Source organism: Varanus komodoensis, unplaced genomic scaffold (assembly GCF_004798865.1).
Source record: "Varanus komodoensis strain SLA01 unplaced genomic scaffold, ASM479886v1 scaffold63, whole genome shotgun sequence".
Lineage (NCBI taxonomy): Eukaryota > Metazoa > Chordata > Lepidosauria > Squamata > Varanidae > Varanus > Varanus komodoensis.
This window is the reverse complement of record NW_025336259.1, coordinates 2,683,635-2,706,333: the sequence shown is the minus strand read 5'-3', so window position 1 is coordinate 2,706,333 and position 22,699 is coordinate 2,683,635. Positions and strand designations below refer to the sequence as shown.

The following is a 22,699-nucleotide window of genomic DNA, read 5'->3' as shown; positions in this document are numbered from 1 at the left end:
CCCAAAGTAAAACAAAGCAGAAAAGCAGCTTGTGGTGGCCTAAATCTGTGACTACCGGGAACTGTTGTAAGGAGAGCAATTTCATTCTTGCAGAATAGGGGGAGGACTGTGCACAAGCTGGGAAAGCACCAGACAGTGGGTGGTTGAGGGGAAGTGGAGAGGGCCAGATCCGTGCTCCAAGGCAGCCTGATTTGGTTGCTGGCTTTGGGGTTCTGCAGCTTTGCTCCAGGTGGCTATTTGAGGAAGCCCTGGTCTGCAGGAATAGCAATGAAATTAATAATTATAACAGAGCCCCTAGATCAATCCCTAACTACATTGTTTTTAAAGTGCGGGAGCATTCATTTTAAAAAGCTTTTGCACTTGTTCATCTCATCTCTGTGAGACTCCTTCTATGCACTATTGTGTTTTACAACCATTTGGTGATTCTTCGGCTCACCGAAGAATAATTTGCACAGGCTGGTAATTAGGTTATAAAAGACCAACAAGATGCTCTGAGACTGGAATGCATTTTTGTCATGGGGCCAGGAATTTCAGTGAACTGTTTTAATTGCAAAGAAGCTTATTGGGATAACAGCAGGCCAGACCTCAGCCAGGAAGGTAAAATAAAAAATTGTGGAAAGAAACTGAGGATGCAGCTCCTTTGTGTGCTTAGAGAGAAGTTCAGTCCTGGACCACGCTCGGAGTTGTAGGATTTTCTCCCTCTCTCAGCATTCATGGGACTGCTCCCTAGCAGAGTTTGCCACAGTGTTAAATGTAACCAACTCATCAGCTTTCATGGAGAAATTCAAGAGGAAAGTAATCACATTAAAGTTGCTGAATTTTTGCTTCTGAAAAATTGAGGGTGAAAAGCAGGCGTCAGGAGAAGAGGGCGAGGGAAGCTGGGCTAGGAGGAGGATCCTGAATGCCCCCTCCCCTTCATGTGTTTTTGGGTTCCCTCTCTCATTGCCAGATAGCTCTGTCAGTTCATTTTTCTTTTGCTCTTTGACTGGGGCTGCTGTGGACTTAGTGTGCGATCCCAGCCATGGTGTGAACTGGGCAATTCCAGCAGTTGAGACCAGCTAAGTGCTGACGTGACTGGCAGCAAAGAAAGAGGCGAAGCAAAATATGTGCTGAGGCTCTGTTGGAGGGGTGGGCTGCACGATTCCCACCCCGTAGCCCACAGCATCCCACCGTATGCTGCCAAAATTCGTGGTTATGTTAGCCCCCGAAAGCTGGTTTGCAAGCATAAGTCAGCATGGATCCACCAGGGAAATAGCGTTGAGGCCCAGTTTAGCTCTATAGATGGCCTCTATAGCTTTCTGTAGCGGTTAGCTGATGAGAATCAGTGGCAAAATGGCAGAATTTCGTTTGTGTGTTGTTGGAACTCCATGGGCCACCGAAATTGTCTCCCCGACCTCTAGTAGCTGGCCATTTCTGCTCCACTGTGATGGCTAAGCTGCCTGCTTTGAATCAATGCCTTATATACAAGACCAGTGGCAGACCTCTTAACTTGAACCCTTGTCTCCAAATTCTCTCCTCCCCACCCCCCAGGGTTTATAACAGAGCAAGTTCTTGCAGGAAATAAAAGATTACAGGAAATGTAGAATGCTTGTTTCACTAGCTCGTTTAGTGCCCTTATTATTTGGATAACAAGGAGTATATAGAAACATAGAATCAGAGCAAGTCAAAGGGGCTCCTGGGTCATCTAGTCTGACCCCCTGCTCCAGCTGGCTCTGCTCATGACATGCCCACCATGGGCATGTCCAGCCTATCTTCTCTTCTATCTTTTCTTCTGTTTTCTTCATAGAATAAGAGAAGGCCATGTGCTAATAATCCAAATTTGCAAATAAGGCACCTGAGGTATTTTTATTTCACCCTTCCCTTCTGTTTTTGTTTTTAGAGCTTCAGGTACAGTTTACACAGCAATGGATGTAGCTACAGGGCAGGAGGTAAGTAGGAGACCAGCTTCCAACTTCAGCTTGGCCTGAGCACCCAATGGCCAAGCAAATAATTTCAATCTGCAGATTAATCCTTTGAGGAATATTCATAAAAGTGGGGGACTCAGCATGGCTGTTACTGTAGAGATGTAGGGCTTGACACCTCGCTGGTGAACTGTGGCTCAGTTTCAAAATAATGGGACTGAATCGGACTTCCTTCCTTGATGCGATCAGTGTTGGCATAACTCAAGTCCAGCATAGAACAGCATCCTCTTTGTGAAGGCTGTGGCCTAAAAGTGGAATTGCTGGAGCTGCGCAAGTTCCGGCTGGTTGGCAGATGGAAGAACCAGCCAGAACTTGCGTAGCCAACCAGCCAGACGTCCAGCCAGACCACCTTGCGTTGCTTCCTGGAAGGGAGGCTAAATTTTGTAGGCCTGCAAAGTTGGAAGAGGTCTTGGAGATCGCCTGGGCCAGCCCCTGCTCTATGCAGCATCCTTGGCAAAGGGCTGTCGCCTGCCCAGGGAAACCCACCACTTGCTGTCAGGACGTTTCTTCAGATGCATAGTCAAAATCTGTTTCCCTACAACTTCCAGCATTGCTTATAGTCCTGCTCTCCAGTCGCTGTGGCCGTTTATAGAACAGCTGGCTCACGGTGTGCCATCTATGCTTTACAAAGAAAAGGACTTGACCGATCGCAATACGTTAAAAGAGAGCCATGGGGAATCAACAGAGGAAGGGCAGAAAGCAATGGAGCCAGGTGCAAAGAGGAGAAACAGGGACAGGTGCTTTGACTCAGTGGAAACAGGGTGCTGTAGCTCTCCCCAGCTCTGTCCCCTTGATGTGCCAGCCGGGAATTTGGACCACTGAGTGTTAGGAACTTCTTCAACAGAGTGACAGATGCATGGAAAAGTGCATTATGTTTGAGGGAATGTCAGACGGGGACTGAGAAATTCCACCCATAGCATGAGCTCTGTGGTGGCTGATTCAGACATGCAGGCTGCCCTGGATGTTCAGTCAGGTGTCTGTGGGACTTTCTGGTGGGACTGTTGGTTTTCACACTGAATTAGAGGAGAGGTGGAGGAGTTGCAGTGGAGGACTTGGCCTAGGTGTTCAAGCCAAGGTGTTGAGGACTAGTGACTTGAGCCTGATGGTAATGTACAAATAGTGATGCTTCTTCCCTAACTTTCCCTGTCCCAATTCCAGGTTGCAATCAAGCAAATGAACTTGCAGCAGCAGCCGAAGAAAGAACTGATTATAAATGAAATCCTTGTCATGAGGGAAAACAAGAACCCCAACATTGTCAACTATCTGGACAGGTACCTGCAGTCCGGCAAGAGGGGAACTGGTTGGTGGTTATTCCTTGAGTATATGCGCATCCTACCTTATTTTCTTGCAAGGAACCCAATGCACTTTACTTAATTCTGCTTTTCTCCATTTTTATTCTCCCAACAACCCTTTCAGACCGAACGTCGGGGTACGGCCCAAAGTTGCCAAGCCGGGAATAGATTCGAGATCTCCCAAGTCTCAGTCCACAGAGCCCCAAGGCCGCGTCTCCCCTTTGTCAGCCTTGCTTTAAGGGCCCCAGTATCTGGCCATATATATAATTTATTTAAAGCTTTTGTATGCCATCCTATTCTACAAGATCTCAGGATGGCTTACAATTTTTAAAAGGACAATTAAACAACAATATCAATAATAAAACAGAACAAAACAATAAACCAAACAGAGCAACTAAATTAAAAAAACTATTAGAGTTTAAAATACTGTTTAAATAAACAGGTTTTGGCCTGGTGCCAAAGAGAGTATAAACTTGGCGCCAGGCGTTCCTCTCTGGGGAGCGCATTCCAGAGTCTCGGCACCACAGCAGAGAAGGCCCTGCTCCGAGTTGATGGCCTTTTTTCCTCTCTTGGAGAGGGTTCCTGGAGCAGGGCTTCTCCCGCAGATCTTAAGGGGCATGAGGGCACATAAGGAAGGAGATGTCCCTTCAGGTATCCTGGTCCCAAGCCGTAGGTGGGCTGCAGCTAGAGATGGGGTCTTTTAGGGGGTGGCACCCTATTTGTGGAATACCTTTCCCAGCAACTTCGTTTGCCTACGATTCTCTCCCCCCTCCCCCCATCTTTCAAGCCACAAAATGAAGCACCTTCTTTTAGTAAGCTCCCTAAAGCTTGCCTGCCCTGTGCAATATCAGATTATTCATCCAGCTAGTCCAGGGTTGACATAAGTGACTAGCCACAGCTGCAGTGTCCCAATTGGACTCGCTTCTGGTCCTGCCTGGATATATTCATTTATTTAGACGTACATCCTGCCTTTTCTTACAAACTCAAAGCAGCTTACCTTATTCTCCTCCTGCTCTCAAACTTTTCCCCACGACAACAGTCCTGTGAGGTAGGACAGGCTGGGAGTCTGTGACTGGCCCAAAGTCACCCAGCTGGCTCCATGGCTGAGCGGGGACTGGAACCCGGATCGCCTGAGTCCCAGCCCTGTGCTCTTAACCAGGCTAAGCCAGTGCATAGCTTAATGAGCTGTGCACACCAGTTTTGCATAGCTCATTAGCATATTTGCTGAGCAGCTGCAGCTCCTTCTAAAAGAGCCTTTGCATTTAGCTTCCAGTGTTTTATCAGCCACCTTTGAGTCATGGAACTGTGGGAAGAGAAAGGATTATAAATCAATAACTAGGGTGGCATTCTCCTGGGAGACACCATGGACAGTGGAGGCTCAGTATAATAATTTTTAAAAAGAGAGAATCGAGAAACACTGAAGGAAGCCGCTGGCCGCAGCAATTAAGTCTTTTTAGATCAAGTAAAGGCAGGGTTACGTACACTTTGTGCATAATGAGGAATGCAAACGAGTCCTCATCAAGGCTGCCTCATTTTTGTGCTAAGAAAAGCTGGATTCTGTGACTGAGGTGCATAATCTGCTTATTTTGCATAATTTGCTCTGCTGCTCCTAGCTGGAGAGGGCACTCAGCCCCTTCACTTCACTCTGGAAACCTCCTAAGCTCCTCACAGAAAAGGCATCTGGGAGCCCATTTGCCTGGAAATACTTGCCTGGATCAAAGGCATCACTTTTTCAGAGGGTGCCGTCACGGGGACTCCGTGGGAGCATCATCTTTCTGCCACGAGCTTCAATGCGGTGTTGCAGCAGGCATCTGTTCAGCTCTCCATTCAAGACGCCTTTCCCCTTTCCCCTTTTTCCATCTCCCCTCCGACATTCAGTTCTCTCATGGCCACTGCGCATGTGCAATACGACCTGATTTTTGCATGGTTATGGGAATTATCCTGAGCTTAGCTTTCTCCCCCAAAGTTTTATTTTTTGTCCTTCTGCAAACATTTGGGTTTCTATGAGCCCCTCTCTTGTTCATGGCTGGTGCCATTCGGCATATTTACATATCCCAACTCTGAGGATGCATTTGTTGTGAATAAAGATAGCATGTGTGCAGTTGTGCAGAGCAGCACGCAACTTGGAGAACAATAACACTCTTGTTCGGTTGCATGCTGTTGAGCCAGAACGTACGTAACATGTTTGAGGAGATCGTCTTGAAATTAAACCACATTTCAAAAGCTGAGAGAAGATTTTTTTTCCTGGTAGCCACACTAGGAGTTAACTTCAAAAGACTGGTGGTTTCCCAGGAAATGCCTGTCTCTTCTCTTAGCCAGTCATTTCACCACTCCTGAAATAAGATAGTAGCTTTTGAAATAATGATAATCTCTCCTGGAGACAATTGGATCTAGTTAACTTGAGCACTTTGGTCAGTGGGGATTTCTAACAGACAACAGGTCCTGTGTCTTTGATGGAGGCCCCTAAGAAGGCGAAAGTAGAAATTTCTGCTTTTAGGTTAGACTTTGGGGCAGCCAGACCAGGAGGTCCTGTGTGGTAGTAGACCGAAGAGACCCGGGTTCTAGTCCCCACTGTGCCATAAAGCTCATTGGATGACTTCAGGCTGGTCTGTTGCTTGGCCTAGCCTACTTCACAGGGTTGTTGTGAGGATAACAGGACAAGGAGAAGGATGATGCAAGGCATCTTGGGTTCCTTACAGGAAGAAAAGGTGGGATATCATGGATGTTTTTAAGATAAATGATAATACGAATAATTAAACCCAGCTTTACAGTCATGCCTGCAACTTTTCCTCCACCCTGCAAACCTCTGCAGCTTAATGAGACTTAACCACCATTGCCTAAAGGCTTGTTTTGGTAGTCTTACAACCGTATGCAAAAAAGCCGATTTTCAGCTCTACCCCGGTATTCATTTAAACATGCACGGGACTGCACAGAAAGAGTGAGAGAGAGGAATGCTACCAGCGTTTAAAGAGCAGATGCTGTTTATCGGGACTTAGCCATATGATTCCCCCCCACCCCTAGTTGCCATCTTGCAGGCAAGCTGTGTTTGGCATTTGCCCCCGTTGCCCCGCTGCTCCGAATGCTTGGTTTTTCCTGTCCCGGTCGGCCAGGCACTGCAGGAATGCCTACTTGACCATACTTGCCAGAGATGCTTTGCTGCCCAGATTCTCAGGATTAAAATGTTCCCCTCTGACTGTTTTGTAGGCATGCCTTCTCTCTCCTTGGCTCTGTTTTAATTTATAATTCAGGGGCTGAGTTCTACATTCTGTAGGCCATCCATGGCTTGTCTGATTTGATTCTTGTGTGCTGCTTTGGGTGTCTTAGGTGAAGCCAGACCAGGTGTAAATACACGCACGAAATCACGGTGCAGTTTCTGTAGAACCAGAATGGGGGCACAGGGCTTGCCAAGCCCATCCGACTCCATTAAAGAAAATGCATGAATTTATTTATTGATTTAAGACATTTGTATGCTGTCTTTTGCGAAAGCCTCGAGACGGCTTACACGAATAAAATTTCACAATAAATGAAAATACATAAATAGCACAAAACATTCCAATATATCCTCTCTTAATTAATACAAGTAAAAATAAAATGCAACTGTATATAAATTAACAATATGAATAAAATAATATTAATTGTTAAAATGGAGATTAAATCAAAAAGATCTTTACCTGGCGCCAAAAGGAATAGAGGGTTGGTGCCAGGCGGACCTCTCTGCGGAGTGTGTTCCACAACCTGGGTGCCACTGCAGAGAAGGCCCTCCGCACCTCCCTCAGGGAGGGTTCCTGGAGTACGGCCTCCTCTGCCAATCTTAAGGGGCATGGGGGCATATAGGGGAAGAGGTATCCTTCAGGTATCCTGGATAGCCGCCCTTTTTCCTCAGTTCTCAACAGTTGATACCCAGAGGAGAATCAGCTCTTCCCTGAACTCACACAGCCGCGCTCAACTTTGCAGAAAGCGGCTGAAATGGTTGCTTGCCCTTGAAACTCTCTGGGTGTCCTGTCCTACCTCACAGGGTTGTTGTGAGCTTTGCATGAGACCACCTGTGCTTGCTTGGTGGGAGGGGGGTGGCAGGAGAAACTGGCTTTTGTTCTTCATCGGTTGGGGTCATGTGAATTGTCAGAAGGGGAGGGGAGGCATGGAAATTTGCTTGGGGGGGTGGTATTCCTTCGGCACCCATCTCCTCGTTTCATCCTAAGAGCTGTCATTAAACAGGATCTTTCATATAGCACTGTGCTTAAAGATGCATGGTAGTTCTTAATCCCTTTCTCTACTGCCCCATAGCTGAAGCACTCTGGCTGGTTTGCAGCAATGATAAAATACCATTAAAATAACATAAAACAACAAGGTCAGATGAATTTAAAACACATTTAAAATAGCTTAACAAACACTAAAATGCTACAAAAAGATCCAGCAAGAAGATATTCCCCCACCCACTCAGTGCCTAGATAAGCAAGGAGGTCTTTAAAGGCCCCCGCACAGAGGAGTGTCTTGATCGGGCGCTGAAAAGATGGCAAAATTGCTGCCGGCCGGGAGGCTGTTCCACAGATGGGAGGCATCTTCCCTGGGCACGAACAGAATTCCCTGTGGGCAGCTGCTGCCATGGCAGTGGATGCTGAATTCCGGAAGCTCTTGGGATGTGGCCAACGGCCTCTTGGCACTCAGTCAACCTTTGGCTGATTCTGTGTGCCCACAGTGTTTTGCACGGATGGATTCCAGGGCTAGCGCTGGAGATATTTTCCGACCGCAGGCAAGCAGCCATCAGTAGAGGGAAGTTAGGTGTGAGAGCGCAGGAGGAAGGGGGTCTCTCTAGCCCCTCTACTCTTCTGCAAGTAATGGGACTCTTTCTTGGACTGCAAGTAAAATACCTTGCCAACCCAACAGTCTCTGTTTAATTTTCAGGTCCCAGGGTCTGTTAGGCTTTAAGCAAACAAACCAGGTGCCAAAAGTATCCAACTAAGAAGGCATCAAACACGGGAGATGTTTGCAGGAGCCTGCTGCAAAATTATCAAGCTACCAATTTAATCTTAAATGTTCATTTGAAGAGGCCTGAAATTGGGTATTGGGACCTGTTTCCACAGATAGGTGTTCCGCAGATCAAAAGGCTTTTTTCCCCAGGGTGCTCCAGAAGAGGCGTAAAAGTTTTCCCTGCGTTTTACCTTCACACTGGCTGGGGATGGTGGGATTTGTAGTCCGACGTGCCTGGAGAGGGCAGGGTTGAGCAAAGCTGCTTACGTGAAAGGACATCTCCCTGACCCGCATAAGAAGTTTAATCTCCGAGTCAGAATTTGAATCGGGGAAATGTTTCCCTCAAGTATCAGACCCTCCCCATAACTTCACACACCGGTGGCTTTGTGCTACCAGCTTGCAGAGTGTAGTTTTTCCTTCGTGGCTCTGCTCTCAGGCTCGGTGGAGGGTGGGCGGAGGTGTTCGGCCCGGGGAGACAATGAGCATCTGTTGTTTCTCTCTGGCTCACGGCAGTTACCTCGTGGGGGACGAACTGTGGGTTGTCATGGAGTATCTGGCAGGCGGGTCGTTGACAGACGTGGTGACGGAGACCTGCATGGACGAAGGACAGATCGCGGCTGTGTGCCGGGAGGTGAGGATGGAATTCCGAAGGGATGAGTCACGCTTGGCCCATAGAAGTCTCTGCGGCCATGGGGTCCAACCCCCTGCTGAGTCCAGCTTAAGCCCTCCCTCCAAGGAGGCTGTCCAGCTGCCCCTTACATGCCTCCAGGGTGGGGGAGCCCACCACCTCCCCGGGTCTCCGTTCCATTGCTGCACTGCTCTACCGGTCGGGAGCCTTTTCCTGATGCCCAGTCAGAATCTGGCTTTTTATTTCTGGATGTATTTCTCACTACGCGGGTGTGTGTGTAAAGACCGAGTCTGGTATTTCTGGAATCATTTCACATAAATGGTGGCGCATCCCCGTTACAAAATAAACCCCTCAGAGAGTTTGCGAGCTCATTATCCTTTCATTGATGTGCAAAGCTCTTCCTCTCCCCCCCCCCCCCCCCCCCCCCAAACAGGCATTTTAGAAACCCGCTTCTGATTGTCTCCTCTGGTGCCTGGTTTGTATGTGGCAGGAAGGGATTTCTGTCCTAATTACCTGGAGCTTTGTTATTAATGAAAAAATACCATTTTGCCCTCAGATCTGTGCAAACTGTGGACTCGTTTCTCTGTGCCTTACCTTCTCGCTAATAATGCTTGCATCGTTCTACTCCATGTGTGCATGGAGACGGCATGTTCCCATGCCATTGGAACGGGGGAAAGCCTGACGGATTCCTGAGGCCCGCAGGACCTGCTGGCTGTCAGGCGGAGGCTAGTAGATCCAGGATCCGCTCTCTTTCTTACTAGAATCCCGAGATTCACCCACAGGAGCCTCTGATGGAAGGGACAAAGACTTCCCATGGAATAATTCTGAGCCCAGGGATTCATTCTGAGTAGCAGAACTGAGCTCATGGCCTTTTGATAGCAAAAGCCACTCCTGGCCAGCCCCTACCTCTCGCTTCATTTCAGCAGTATAGGCAATATTTGCAGGAGAAACTTGATTCTGCCTTAGCATTGCCCAAGGATTAGGAGCTGGAAAACCTTGCTGATCTAGGGCAAACGTTCTGGTCAGCCAGAGGATCCTGATCAGGGCCGGAGTCAAGAGGTGGGATGATGGGGCTCCTGCCAGGGACCCTCCTCTCAGCAGGGGCCCACTGGCAGTTGCCACCTGCTGGTTCACCTGCCCCTCATGCTGGCTCAGGCAACAGAGGTGGTGAGACGGAAGGGCAGGAGATGCCACAGCCCGTTGGGCCTTCGGCTCTTGCTCCTGTGGGGAGGAGGAAGAGCATTTGTTGCTGGTGATAACAGTGGTGGGAAGGTGGGTGGGGTGAAGGATCGGCAGGGCCTGGGGAAGTTGTCTTGCCCAAGATCCCCAAAAAACATGGACCCTGACCTTAACTGGAGGGACCGGGTGGCTTCCCATATTTCTATAGTTATAGGTGCTGGGATGAACGCTGCTGTGACCCATGGCCCCTCCATTCATGCACCTGTTTCAATGATTGTGCTACTTGCTGGGTTAGTTAACTCATTAATACCTGGGGTATGTTTTCCCCCCTCCATAGTGTCTACAAGCATTGGAATTCCTACATTCCAACCAGGTCATCCACCGGGATATCAAGAGTGACAACATCTTGCTTGGAATGGACGGCTCTGTCAAGCTAAGTAAGGATGATGGGGGGGGAAATGGAGGCCTGGAAGTTGTAAATTTGGCCCTTGCTTTAATTAAAACAAAAACAAGCTGTCTTTGCCAACTAGAGAATGATGGAAGATTCCTCCCTGGTGGTAGATTTACCCAAAGAAAGGGGGCTCTGGCTTTTGATTTCAGCCGTGGTTGTAATGAAAGCATCCCGCAAGACATACGGGAAGGAGCTGCAGCTGAGCCATGAAGCACCAGTTTTCTGTGCTATAATACCAAAGGTGTTACTGTTTTGTTGCAAGCCATGATGCAAGCAGAGGGACATTCAGGGTGGAGCAGCCAATACAACTCCCGGTCTGCCCAAGCATTTATTGGTAACACCACCAAACTCCTAAAATTCACTCGGTGTAGCAAAATTCTTCCTGAGCCTACACTTGCAAAATTCCTTTTTGTGTGCATTCTAAAACAGGGAGCACTGGGGGTGACGGAATATGTGTTCTCCTCAGTCACATTTTTACAGAAAGGACAAGAATTGTGCCCCAGGTGTGAGTTCTTAAAATGCCCATTTGAGAGAGCAAACAGCATCCATCTTAATTCTGTGAAAGTTCTGGAGTGGCACTCGTCAATCTGGAGTCTTCCAGGTGTGTCAGGCAGCAACCCCCAGCTGTGCTGGCTGGGGGATTCTGGGAGCTGTCAGCCAGCACACCTGGAACGATCCAGTTTGGGGCAGATGTGGCAGCTGGCTTCATGCAGCTCTGATTTTATGTGTGGATATAACCGAGAAAAATGGACAGTTAACACATCAAAGTCATGTCCAGACTGAAAAGGCCTTAAGGAAGAGTTAGGCATCAAGTCTTTGATGATCAAAACACTCTGCTGGAAATGTAAACATAAATTGGGTACTTTCTATCATATGTGGTGGACTTGCGATAATGTGAAAAAGTATTGGATTAAAACACGTAAATGGCTTGAGGAAATGTTACAAAAATCCTTAGCTTTTAAACCTGAAGTCTTTTTCTTAGGCATTATACCTGTTGATATTAGTAAACAAGAAATGTATTTGATTTTACATGTAATTACTGCGGCGAGGATTGCATCCCACCGATGAACTGATCCTAAAAAAAAAAAAAAGATCTTGGACGGTGCAGAAACGGATAGATTGACTTGGTCATTGAAGGAGAAAGAAGATACTGATTTCTATCAAATTTGGGGCTCTTTTTATTATTGGCTAGAGAAACGGGACTTCATATAGGTTTAAATCTGTTTTTAAGTTATCATAAATGGAAAAAAATGTGGGGGCTGACCCAGCAGGTCCGATATTTCTGATGATTTTAGTTTTTCTTCATTTTAGGGTTAAATTTTGAATAAAACTTATTATTAACCCCCCCCCCCCCAAACAACACCCTGCTGAGTACCTGCAATGCAGGCAACATTGTTTGAGAGTTAAGGCCCTTTTGGAGCCCATCCGTCTAGCATCCACGGACGACGTCTTGCGCTTGGCCCGGTCCTGCAGGGCCAGCCAAGCCAGGAGGAAGTCCAGGGATGCTCCCAGACCCTCAGTGGCTCAACTGGCAACCTTCCCAGCGGCCGCAGGATGTGAAACGGCATCCCCTGTGCAGCCAGTGAGAGCAGTGCTGGGTGGAGAAGAGGGGCGCTGCTTCCCCAGGTGCCTGGGACTCGATTCCTGAAAGGGCCAGCAAACACTGGGAGATCTCGCCAGGAACTCAGACTCGGGGCTGTGCTAAGTGGATTGAGTCCTGGGAGCCAAGCCCAGGAGATCTGACAGATCCCCCCCAGCAGGCAAATCCTTTGCCCATCTCTAGGCCGAGCTGTAAGTTTCACTGGCAACGCTCCAGTCTGGAAGCTGAGATTCCGCACTTGGGTTTTAGCCCAGACAGAAGGCCCTCCTGCTTTTGCCCCGATAAGAGCAGCAGCAAATAAAGACCAAGTTTGCTTCATAAAATGATTTGGGGATCTTCCCCAGCTCCTGAACTCAAGATCTTCTAAAGCCCCCGAAGTTGAAACGCCACATAACTTAGAGCAGGGGTGGGCAGGAGGCAGACTTCAGAACTTCACCTCCCAGAAGCTCCTGCCAGCATGGCCAGTGGGCAGGAGTGTCAGGGATTTTAAGTCCATAACATCTGGAGATCTTCTTTCTGACACAGAGGAAACTCCCTTGACCAAAAGGATTTGCATGTGAAGAGTCCTGTGCTCAGTTCCTGGCATCTCATCCAAGACCCCTTTCTGGTGCTCCAATCAAATGAGGGAAGGGGAATAGCTGCAAGAGCAGTGCCATCCCATCGTGGGAAGATTTCTTAGCCCTAGATGATGATCATCATCATCTGTTAGCAGTTTCATTTCTACACCGCCTAATTGCCAATGTTTTCTGGGTGGTTTACAATGGCATGGTCTTTCCAGCTCAGCTGATGCCCTTTTTCTTCTCCCAGGCATTTCTAGAAGTTTTCCTTTTGGTGCTTTCAGCATCCTATTCGGCTGCTGGCTTTTATTTGGTTTTCTTCTGCACCAGTTTTATCATTTTAATATTTGTACTCTATGTTTTTAGTGTATTGTTCGTGGCCCAGAGAACTTGGGTGATCAAGTGGGTTAAATAGAGAGCGAGTTAATGAATCTCCAAATAAAAAGATCTTTGGTTGCCGGACTAGCTGGACCACTCGCTTGGTAGAAGCTGGCATTCATGGCTGCCGTTTGCATTGCTCTTTCTCCTCCTCCCCAGCTGATTTCGGCTTCTGCGCTCAGATCACTCCTGAGCAGAGCAAGCGCAGCACCATGGTCGGGACGCCGTACTGGATGGCTCCGGAGGTGGTGACGCGGAAGGCCTACGGGCCCAAGGTGGACATCTGGTCCCTGGGGATCATGGCGATTGAAATGATCGAGGGCGAGCCTCCGTACCTCAACGAGAATCCCCTGCGGGTAAGCGTCATTCCCTTTGTTCCCCAAAGAGGGCACATGGTGTTTCTAGAGTGCTTCCCAGCCCAGGTGTAGCCTGGAGAGAAGGGGCAAGGCTCAGAGCTAGGTTTTCAGGCCGAAGCTTCCCAGCTGCAGCCTTCGCACCGAGTGTTGCAGCGGAGCCTGGCTCACGGGGTCAACACGCCGGGATTTCCTGATCGGCGGGGGCTGTGATGTCGTCTGCCACACCCCCTGGATTTTCCACTTCCCTTACAATAGCTGGAGGAAAATGAGTCTTTCCAACAAGCTGCTCTCTCTCTCTCCCTCTCACAGAGCAAAGTCAGGCCTGGTTTTGAATCGGGGTTTATGCCCCGTGAGCTTTGCAGAAGATCTGCCACTGTTGGAAGTGAAAACCAACAGATCTGGCTTGTTCTCTTTGAGATCAGATGTTTATCCTTTGTGCTGGGAGAGGAAAAGCTTGGAAAATCGGCGGGAGAGGCCTTTCTCCGGGAGCCCTCCGTGAAAGAAATTAGGAGGGTGGGTACTCGGAGGAGGGCTTTCTCTGCGGTGGCGCCTAAGTTATGGAATGCGCTCCCCAGAGAGGATCGCCTGGCACCGTTGTTATTTGTTTTTTGGCACCAGGCAAAGACCTTTTTATTCAAGTGTCATTTTAACTGTTAATATTATTGGATTTTATCTGGCCAGGGCGGCTTATTTTATATTGTATTTTTGTATTTTAATCTAATGTTTATATTTTTTAATTTAATGATTATAATTATTTTAATTAATTGTTGTAAGCCGCCCTGAGGCTTCGGTGAATGGGGCGGCATAAAAATATTTTAATAAATAAAATAAATAAATAAAAATCTTGAGTTGGAAGGGGGCATGTTGTGTCCTTCTCGTGCAGCCTTGGGTCGATCCAACCAAAGTCCCATGTTAACCAGCACACTCCGCTTCCCAGCTCTCTGTTCTATGCCTGGTGGCTGATCCTAACACGTTCGGGATGACACTTATGTGCTGCTCTTTTTGGGGGCGTCCCAGTGCGCCCAAGCACACCAACCTTCCTGCAGGCGTGCCAACACCTGGGGGTTCCCACTGAGAGCTTGGCCTCCCAATTTCCCACTGCATTACTGGTGCCACTGCCAGTTGCAAGCAGGTGGGAAAAGACTTGGTCCAGAGAGATCAGCTGTTCCCTCAGTTCATCCTTCTCCCCCTCTGTCCCCAACCCAGGCTTTGTATCTCATTGCTACCAACGGGACCCCAGAGTTGCAGAATCCGGAGAAGCTTTCTCCCATCTTTAGAGACTTCCTTAATCGCTGCCTAGAGATGGATGTGGAGAAGAGAGGATCCGCAAAAGAACTCCTACAGGTGACCCTCATGGTTTGGAGCCTGGAGGCAGAGTGGTGGGGAAGCCTCCGCCCACTGTCTTTTGGCACCAAAACCCAGCAAAACATCTAGAAACACAGAAACAGAGTGAGTCAGAAGGGGTCCCACTGGCCATCTAGTCCCGACCCCCCAGCTCCAGCCGGCTCCGCTCACGACATGCCCACCATGGGCACGTCCAGCCTGTCCTTGAACACCCGCACCGATGGGGCCTCAATGACCTCCCGAGGAAGCCCATTCCACACCCTCAGGGTCCCAACTGTCAGGAAGTGCTTCCTGGCATCCAAATGGAGCCTGGGTTCCCTGAGCTTTGCTCCGTTGGAGCTCATCCTGCCTTCCTCTGCAGGGGAGAACAGGTCTCTGCCCACCTCCGTGTGACACCCCCTCACATACCCCCTAAGAGTTAGGCTGAGGCTAACAAATATTTGTGGCAGTCCAGCTTCTAGGGGGAAGGTGTTTCACAGCCAGGGTGCTACCTCTGAGAAGTCCCTGCTATGAGTTCTCAGGACTCTAGACTTTGCTTACTGATGGTGTAGCCCGAAGGGCCTCCTCAGTAGACCTGAAGTTCTAGACATGAGGCACTCGACGTTTAGGTAGGAGGCCCCAAGCCGTCTCTCCTCCCTGATCCTCCCTTCCACCACTTTGTGCCTCTCCACCCTTCAGTCATTATTTTGTGCCATTTTCAGGATTCCCCCCAAACACCTTACTTTCGCCATATACCATATACCCCAATATATTTTATGTATAGCAAAATATAGCAGCCCAGAAATCTATGAATTTATTCATTCATGAGGCCACCCAGTCACTGTGCATATGACATTAGACTAGATAAGCCTTTAGTCTTATCCAGCAAGGCTCTTAATGTCCTACCTGTGCGATTCCCATAGCTCAGTGGAAAGGCACATAGAAACAGAGCGAGTCAGAAGGGGCCTCCCGGGCCATCTAGTCTGACCCCCGGCTCCAGCCAGCTCCGCTCACGACATGCCCACCATGTGCATGTCCAGCCTGTCCTTGAACACCCGCACCAATGGGGCTTCAGCCACCTCCCGTGGAAGCCCATTCCACACCCTTGGTCAAATGCTAGTGTAGAATTTGCCTCAGTTAGTGCCAGCCCCAACCTCCAGTTATTTCGCATCACAACTGCCAGCATTCCTAACCAGTGCAGATTGCTTGGCACAAGGCTGCATACAGATATACAAGTAAACTTCGGATCCCCCTGAATTCTCATATATTGGCCGGGTTCAGACAACATAGGAAGCTATGGTGGTTTTTTTTTTTTTTTAACCATTATTGGTCTGTTGAGTGGTCTGAAAAACATCATGGTATTTCTCCATTCTGATTCACCATGATAAGAAACAACGGTTTGTTCTGTGGTTCTCCATATCACCATGGCTTGTTGTGTTGTCTGCACCTAGGATCACAGTTTCCACGGTCCTGGTGTACAAATACCATGGAATCCCCTGGAAAGGGTGGCGATCCGTCAGATCGTGGTAAAAAACTGCAAACTGTAGTAAGCACACTTGTTGTGTTGTGTGAATGCAGCCACTGGCTATGACAAGGGAAATAGCCTTTTCTGTAGTAGCAACCCGTTTCTGGAATAAATTTACAGGGAGGCTAGTCTGGCGCCATATGTGCTGTTCATGCAGAAGGCCCCGAAGATGGAGGGGTTCAGGCCCTGGTATCTCCAGTTTGAAGGGATCAGGGGGCATGCAATGAGGAGACTTCCTACCCCAGGACCCCAGAGAGCTGTTCTGAAACACTCCTGGGCTATAGATGGACCAACCGGCCTGCCCCGGGACAAGGCAGCCTCCTGCGTTCCTGCAGTCAGGAGATGGGTCCTGCACCCCATTCAGGGGTGGAATCCATGGAATCATAGTTTAGGGAGGGATCTCGGAGGCCAGTGAGCCCCAGCCCCTGTGCTGAGAAGGATCTGCAGTGGGAGCTGACACAACATTGAGAGCCAGTGTGGTGCAGTGGTTAAGAGCATGGGACTGGGACTCAGGAGTTCTGGGTTCGAGTCCCCGCTCAGCCATGGAGCCCACTGGGTGACTTTGGGCCAGTCACAGGCTCTCAGCCCAACCTACCTCACAGGGTTGTTGTTGTGGGGATCAGATGGAGGAGGAGAGATGATGTAAGCTGCCTTGAGCCCTTTGTAGGAAAAAAGCAGGATATAAATCCAAAAATAAATAAAAATAAATAAACATCCCTGAGATCAGGACCTCCAGTCTCCGCTGGGCCACCTCTGCCAAAGGGCAGCCCAGTGATTTCCGAGGCGCTTTCTGTTAGGTTTCTCCTGGCGTTTAGCCAGAATCACCTTCCCTGCAGTTTCCCCCTGTTGCTTCCAGACCTTCCCTCCAGAGCAATAGAGTACAACTCTGCTCCATCTTCCACACAGCTGTCCTTCAGAAAGCCCGTACTCTTTCCTGCTTCAGGAGAAACATATCCAGCTCTTGAAGCCATTTCTCCAAGAACATGGTCTCCGCAGCCTTTGCAAGCCGCTCACCTCCCGCTAGGCACCTTCAGCTCAATGCAGCCCTGGTCTTCCCCGCTTCGCATGCATGTCTCAGCCAGGGAGCGGAATAGGAGGAAGAAGCCCTATCAGTTCTAGGGGCAGAGGCACCTGCTTTCTGGATGGATCCCCGTCGGGTGGCTTGGGCAGGTGTCTTCCTTGGCCAACACCTTCTCCTTCTCTTCCAGCACCAGTTCCTGAAAATTGCCAAGCCCCTGTCCAGCCTCACTCCTCTGATCATCGCGGCAAAAGAGGCAGCAAAGAACAACCACTAGAGGGCGCCACGCAGCTGCGCTTTTCGTGCCAAGTCCTCTGGATTTTAATATTTTTAAACGCAACCAAGACGACGTCAAAAAAACTCAGCTCCTAGGACTTTTTACCATGCTCAGAGGACTTTTAATCCTGCAAGGTCGGGATCGTCCAAGCAATTTGCTTTGAAGACTCAACGGGAACATGTGGCAGGGACATAGCCCTAGCACTGACGTTCCCACATGGAATGGGAGTGGATAGGTATGTTTGAAAGGGTCGTTAAGGTATTTGCCAAGCTGGTGCATTTTCTTATCTTTTAATCTGCTGATTGAAGAAGGGGGGAAGCACGCGGCACGGAGCCTTTCGGGGCCTGTTTTCCCGAAAGTGTTAAATTTCTCTCTGCCTGGACTCCCTGTCGTTAAACTACTGAAAGACTGACCCAATTTGGATTACTTGAAAGCTCGGACAGGCGAGTGCCGGCTCTGCTTTTATCATGTCAGAGGAAGCAGCGTTTCTTCCTCTGAAAGACCAGATATTTGGACAGGTGCGCTCACGCTCTGAAGAAGCCTCCAGCCGAGTTAAACCGAGCGCCCTCGTTAATGATCTTCATGGTGTGTGTCCGGTTTGTTGTGTGTGAAATTACTCGCCCTCTGATTAAATTGACATAGCCGTTTCCGCCCCTTGCTCTGCAGTTGTGTGTGTCTCTTTGGCGGGGGGGGGGGATTGCTTGGAGAGAGTGGGGGTACACCACCTGTGTGCCCCACGGCCACTCTCGGGGGGACGCTCCCCTACTTTGCTGTGCAGCCCAAATCAGCAGCACAGAAAAGGCAGCTGTTCAGTCTGGTAAATCGCCAGTGCCGGGGAAGCTGCTCCTAATGGGGTGGGGGATAAGGAGACTTCGGCTCCCCTCCCTCAGTGACCCCAACGCTGCGTTCTTCCCCACCATCAGAGCAATCTCAGGCAGGGGAGGCATGAGTGCAGCCTTCTGGGCCGCAAACGTTGTGCAGTGCCCAAGGTTCACGTGAAGGCTTGTGGTACGCCGGAACCTTGGCTTGTCGGAAGGCCATGCTCAGCATCTCAGAACCTTCCTCTAAAAGCAGGAGTGTGGTACCCTTTTCAGCCCATTTAGGGCCTGGTTACCTGAAGGAGCATCTCCTTCCATATGTGCCTGCCCACCCCTTAGGATCTGGGGCAGAGGCCCTTCTCCAGGAGCCCTCCCTGAAGGAGATTAGGAGGGGGACTACCCGGAGAAGGGCCTTCTCTGTGGTGACACCCCAATTGTGGAATTCGCTCCCCAAAGAGGTCCGCCAGGCACCATCACTTTATTCTTTTCAGAGCCAGGCCAAACCCTTTTTATTTCCCCAGTGTGACTGTTTTAATATGGGTTTTATTATTAGTTGATTTTTTTAGGATTCTGTGTGTGTGTGTGTGTTTTTTTTTAATTGTTTTGTTAAACCGTCCCACTTTGGTAATAGGACTGTCTCGAAAAGTTTTAAATAAGTAAATGTCAGGCCAGGAGGTTACAGGGATGCCCAGATCTGATGTCAAGGACTCTCCAAGGAATTCTGGGGATGCGTCGTGGAATTCCAGCAGGTTCTGGATGCGGATGTTGAAGATTCCATGCAGTGGGAACTCCAAGTTAGAGAAGGCCTTGCCAAAGTGGGTTTGTCCCTGCATCAGAGGGGTTATGGCCTTTTTACATTGCGTGTGATGCTGCGAAAGAATTCTGGGTACGCTGGGAAATTTAAAATGGCGGGCGGCTGCTGGTCCCACTTGCCTCCTGTGGGAAATCGAGGGTCATTCTCAGCAGAAGAATGGTGTGAGAATGCTACAACCCAACAAGGGCACATCTTGGGCCTCAGCGTGTGCCGCTTGTTTTGGTCCCCTGCCTTCTGTGCATGAGCACAGCTCATGGACTGTGGGAGTATGCGCTGGGCGTGCCAGTATTTGTTATGGCTGACCTGGTATGCATGCCAGGGGACTGTGCATAGAAGCATCATGTAGATTGCAAAGGCAGCATACGAAGTTGCTTTAGGATCTATGGACTGCAAGAAGGGAAGAAACTTGCCTCTGCCAGGAATAAGGAAAGAAGGAAAAAAGACACCTGCTGGTAGGCAACACGTGTGTTTTGCAAGCAGAAAGTATTGCTTGTAACTTTAAAAGAAGGCAACAAAATGATCTGGGAGCAGGGTAACGGAAAAGCCCTTTTTCTGCATGAAACCTGCCAGTCAGACTACCCGGAGTGCCTTTCATGGACAAAGTCCAGCCGCTGCCCATCTTTCCGGTTGCAGGCAAAAGCAGTTCTAAGTTATACAACTGCAAGTATGTTTATAGTCTGGCCCAAGGTAAATCCTCATTTTAAAGTTCTGAATGCTGTTCCCAAAGCGTCGGAAGGTGCACTCCATTTTCTACTTTGGCATTATTTTATTCTCGTTATGGGATCAAAGATCATTACAGAAAACCGGGGCTCCTCACCTCCCGCTGTTGCTTTTGGGTGCTGCTCCCATACTGTCGACCGGACGTTCGTACTCATCAGGCCCAGAAAAATGAATTTACCAAAGATAATGTGAGAGTGGAGACTACAATTCTGATCTAAGACCGCGAATTCTCCACTTGGCACCAGCTTGCCTCTGCGGCTGCTGCTAACACTGCATTCATATCCTACCTGTTTGCCTCTTGTGAGGTACCCAAGGCAGCATCCATAGTGCTGTTTTATCCTCAGAACAACAACCCTGCGAGGTAGGTTGGGCTGAGAGTCTGTGGCCGGCCCAGTGAAAGCAAGTGACCGGTAGCAATCGGCTGAAGAGTCCAAGGCCTTGATTTGGGCTGCAGTGTCACGGTTTTCTTGCCTGCAACTGCTTTTGGTTCCCTTTAAGAATGTTCACAGACCGTCGAGCAGGATTGTGACATCAGCCCTGGGCCAGTTCTAGGACTGGCTTCTTGGACCGGTCGGACCGCTGTGGTCTTGGAGAGCATGTAGCACAGCTGGGAACCCTATGGCCGCTGGTAAGTAACGTGGTCGGTCTGTCCTGTTTTGATCCCTCTTCTGCAAAGAATCAGCAGCCTGGTGTTTGCCGTGATGTTAGTGGGCCGCTCTGAGCTCTTAAGAAGCCCTTGGTTTATCTCCTTTTCACAAACATTTGTGTGAGCACCTCACGTGAGTCTTTGCCACTGGCCAGGAGACAGAACTTCCGCTTGCCCACCGGGGCCTTTCTCAAGGTTCTTGGCTGCCCTGGGAACGCTGACTGTGAACTGGAAGGCAAAGTCATAAATGACATAAATAAATAGCTAGTTTGCAAAGCCGAATGCTGTCAAAATCACTTGCCAGGATATTTAAGGCTGTATGTATTTTATTATTCTTATTTATTTTATTTAAAACTTTTGTATGCCATCCCTTGAGGATGGCTCACAATCCTTAAAATCAAGATACAATAAAACCGCATATATAAATAACATAATACAATAAAAATTTACATAAAAGTCAAAATCAAAGTGACTGTTCAGAATGATTAAAATACTAATTTTTAAAATAGCGATTAAATAAAAAGGTTTTGACCTGGTGCTGAAAAGAATACAAACTTGTGCCAGCCACACCTCTCCAGGGAGCACATTCCACAATCTGGGTGCCATTGCAGAGAGGGTCCTGCTCCGGGTAGTTGTTCTTTTTGTCTCCGTTAAAGAGGGCAACCAGAACAGAACCTCTCCCGCAGACCTTAAGGGGTGTGAGGGCATGTCAGGGAAGAGGCGTTCCTTCAGGTATCCTGGTCCCAAGCCATTGAGGGCTTTATAGGCTAAAACTAGCACCTTGAATTGGGCCCAGACTTTGATGGGGAGCCAGTGAAGCTGGTAGAGGACTGGGGTTATGTGAGAATAACGCCCAGTCCCCGTCAGCATCCTGGCTGCTCTATTCCGTACCAGCTGAAGTATCCGGACCGTTTTCAAGGACAGTCCCACGTAGAGCGTGTTACAGAAATCCAACCGGGAGGTTAACTGAGCATGAATCACCGTTGCTAGGCAGTGTTCGTCCAGGTAAGGATGCAACTGATGGACCAGCTGAAGCTGTAGGAAAGCACTCCTGGCCACCGCAGTCACTTGAGCTTCCAAGGACAGCTCCGGGTCGAGGAGCTCTCCCAAGCTGCGGACCCTGTCCTTTAGAGGGAGTGCTACCCCGTCTAGGACAAGGTCAAAGTCACTTACCTGAAGCCTCGATCCGCCCACCAACAGGACTTCCACCTTATCTGGGTAGAGGCTCAGTTTCTTGTCCCTCATCCAGCGCATTACCTCAGCCAGGCGCTGGTTCAGTACAGCCTCCGCCTCACCTGGAGTAGATGTAAGCGCGAGGTAGAGGTGGGTGTCCTCCGCGTATTGGTGACACCACAGCCCACACCTCCTGATGACCTCCCGCAGCGGTTTCATGTAGATGTTGAAGAGCAAGGGGGACAAAATAGAGCCCTGCGGAACCCCATGGCAAAGCTGCCATGGCGCAGAGCCATAGTCCCCCAGCACCACCTTCTGGAATCAGCTGGCCAGGTGGGATCAGAACCACCGCCATGCATAGCCTCCTGCTCCTAACCTGGCCAGCCTATCCAGAAGGATACCATGGTCGATGGTATCGAAAGCGGCTGAGAGGTCCAGGAGGACCATCAGGGATGCACTCCCCCTGTCCTTCTCCCTGCACAGGTCATCGTACAGGGTGACCAAGGCAGATTCAGTACCGTACCCGGGTCTGAAGCCGGACTGAAATGGGCCCAGATAATCCATTTCATCCAGGAGTGCCTGGAGTTGTCCCGCCACCACCTGCTCTAACACCTTGCCCAAGAACGGGATGTTGGCCACCGGTCTAAAATTGGTGGCCAGTCATGTATGCCATGACTCCACTGTAAAACACAAGGCTTGAGACTAGGTACAAAACAGGATTTGTTGAGAAAGACAAAGGCAAGGCACTAGTCCTCAAGGATACAGACTTCAGTTAACCTCCCGGACACTGAAGCTCCAGAGGTGTAATAGAATGCTATAAGGAAGGGTAGGTTTTTGTTGCCTGCTGCCAAATATGTGCTGAAATAGTACCAAGAGTTACATTTCTATCCAGTTGCCCAGGGTTATGCTGAGAATCTACCGCACCTTCCTTGGTGTGCTTATCAGCACAACAACCCTGTGAGGTAAGTCTGGCTGAGAGATCGCTGTGGGCCTAAAGTGCCTGACGGAGCTTCAC

The 22,699-nt window shown here is 49.2% G+C and overlaps 1 protein-coding gene across 1 annotated transcript in view; it reads left to right on the top strand.

Annotated features, from left to right (window-relative positions):
* PAK1 (p21 (RAC1) activated kinase 1) overlaps positions 1 to 18,170 on the top strand; it is a 44,627-nt gene extending 26,457 nt beyond the window's left edge. The window contains exons 8-14 of the mRNA XM_044450170.1: positions 1,880 to 1,928; positions 3,120 to 3,232; positions 8,735 to 8,852; positions 10,366 to 10,465; positions 13,174 to 13,370; positions 14,577 to 14,714; positions 17,427 to 18,170. Coding sequence (XP_044306105.1) covers positions 1,880 to 1,928; positions 3,120 to 3,232; positions 8,735 to 8,852; positions 10,366 to 10,465; positions 13,174 to 13,370; positions 14,577 to 14,714; positions 17,427 to 17,513 — 802 coding nt within the window. The 3' untranslated portion in view covers positions 17,514 to 18,170. The remainder of the gene's footprint in view (positions 1 to 1,879; positions 1,929 to 3,119; positions 3,233 to 8,734; positions 8,853 to 10,365; positions 10,466 to 13,173; positions 13,371 to 14,576; positions 14,715 to 17,426) is intronic.
* The last annotated feature ends 4,529 nt before the right edge of the window (positions 18,171 to 22,699 follow it).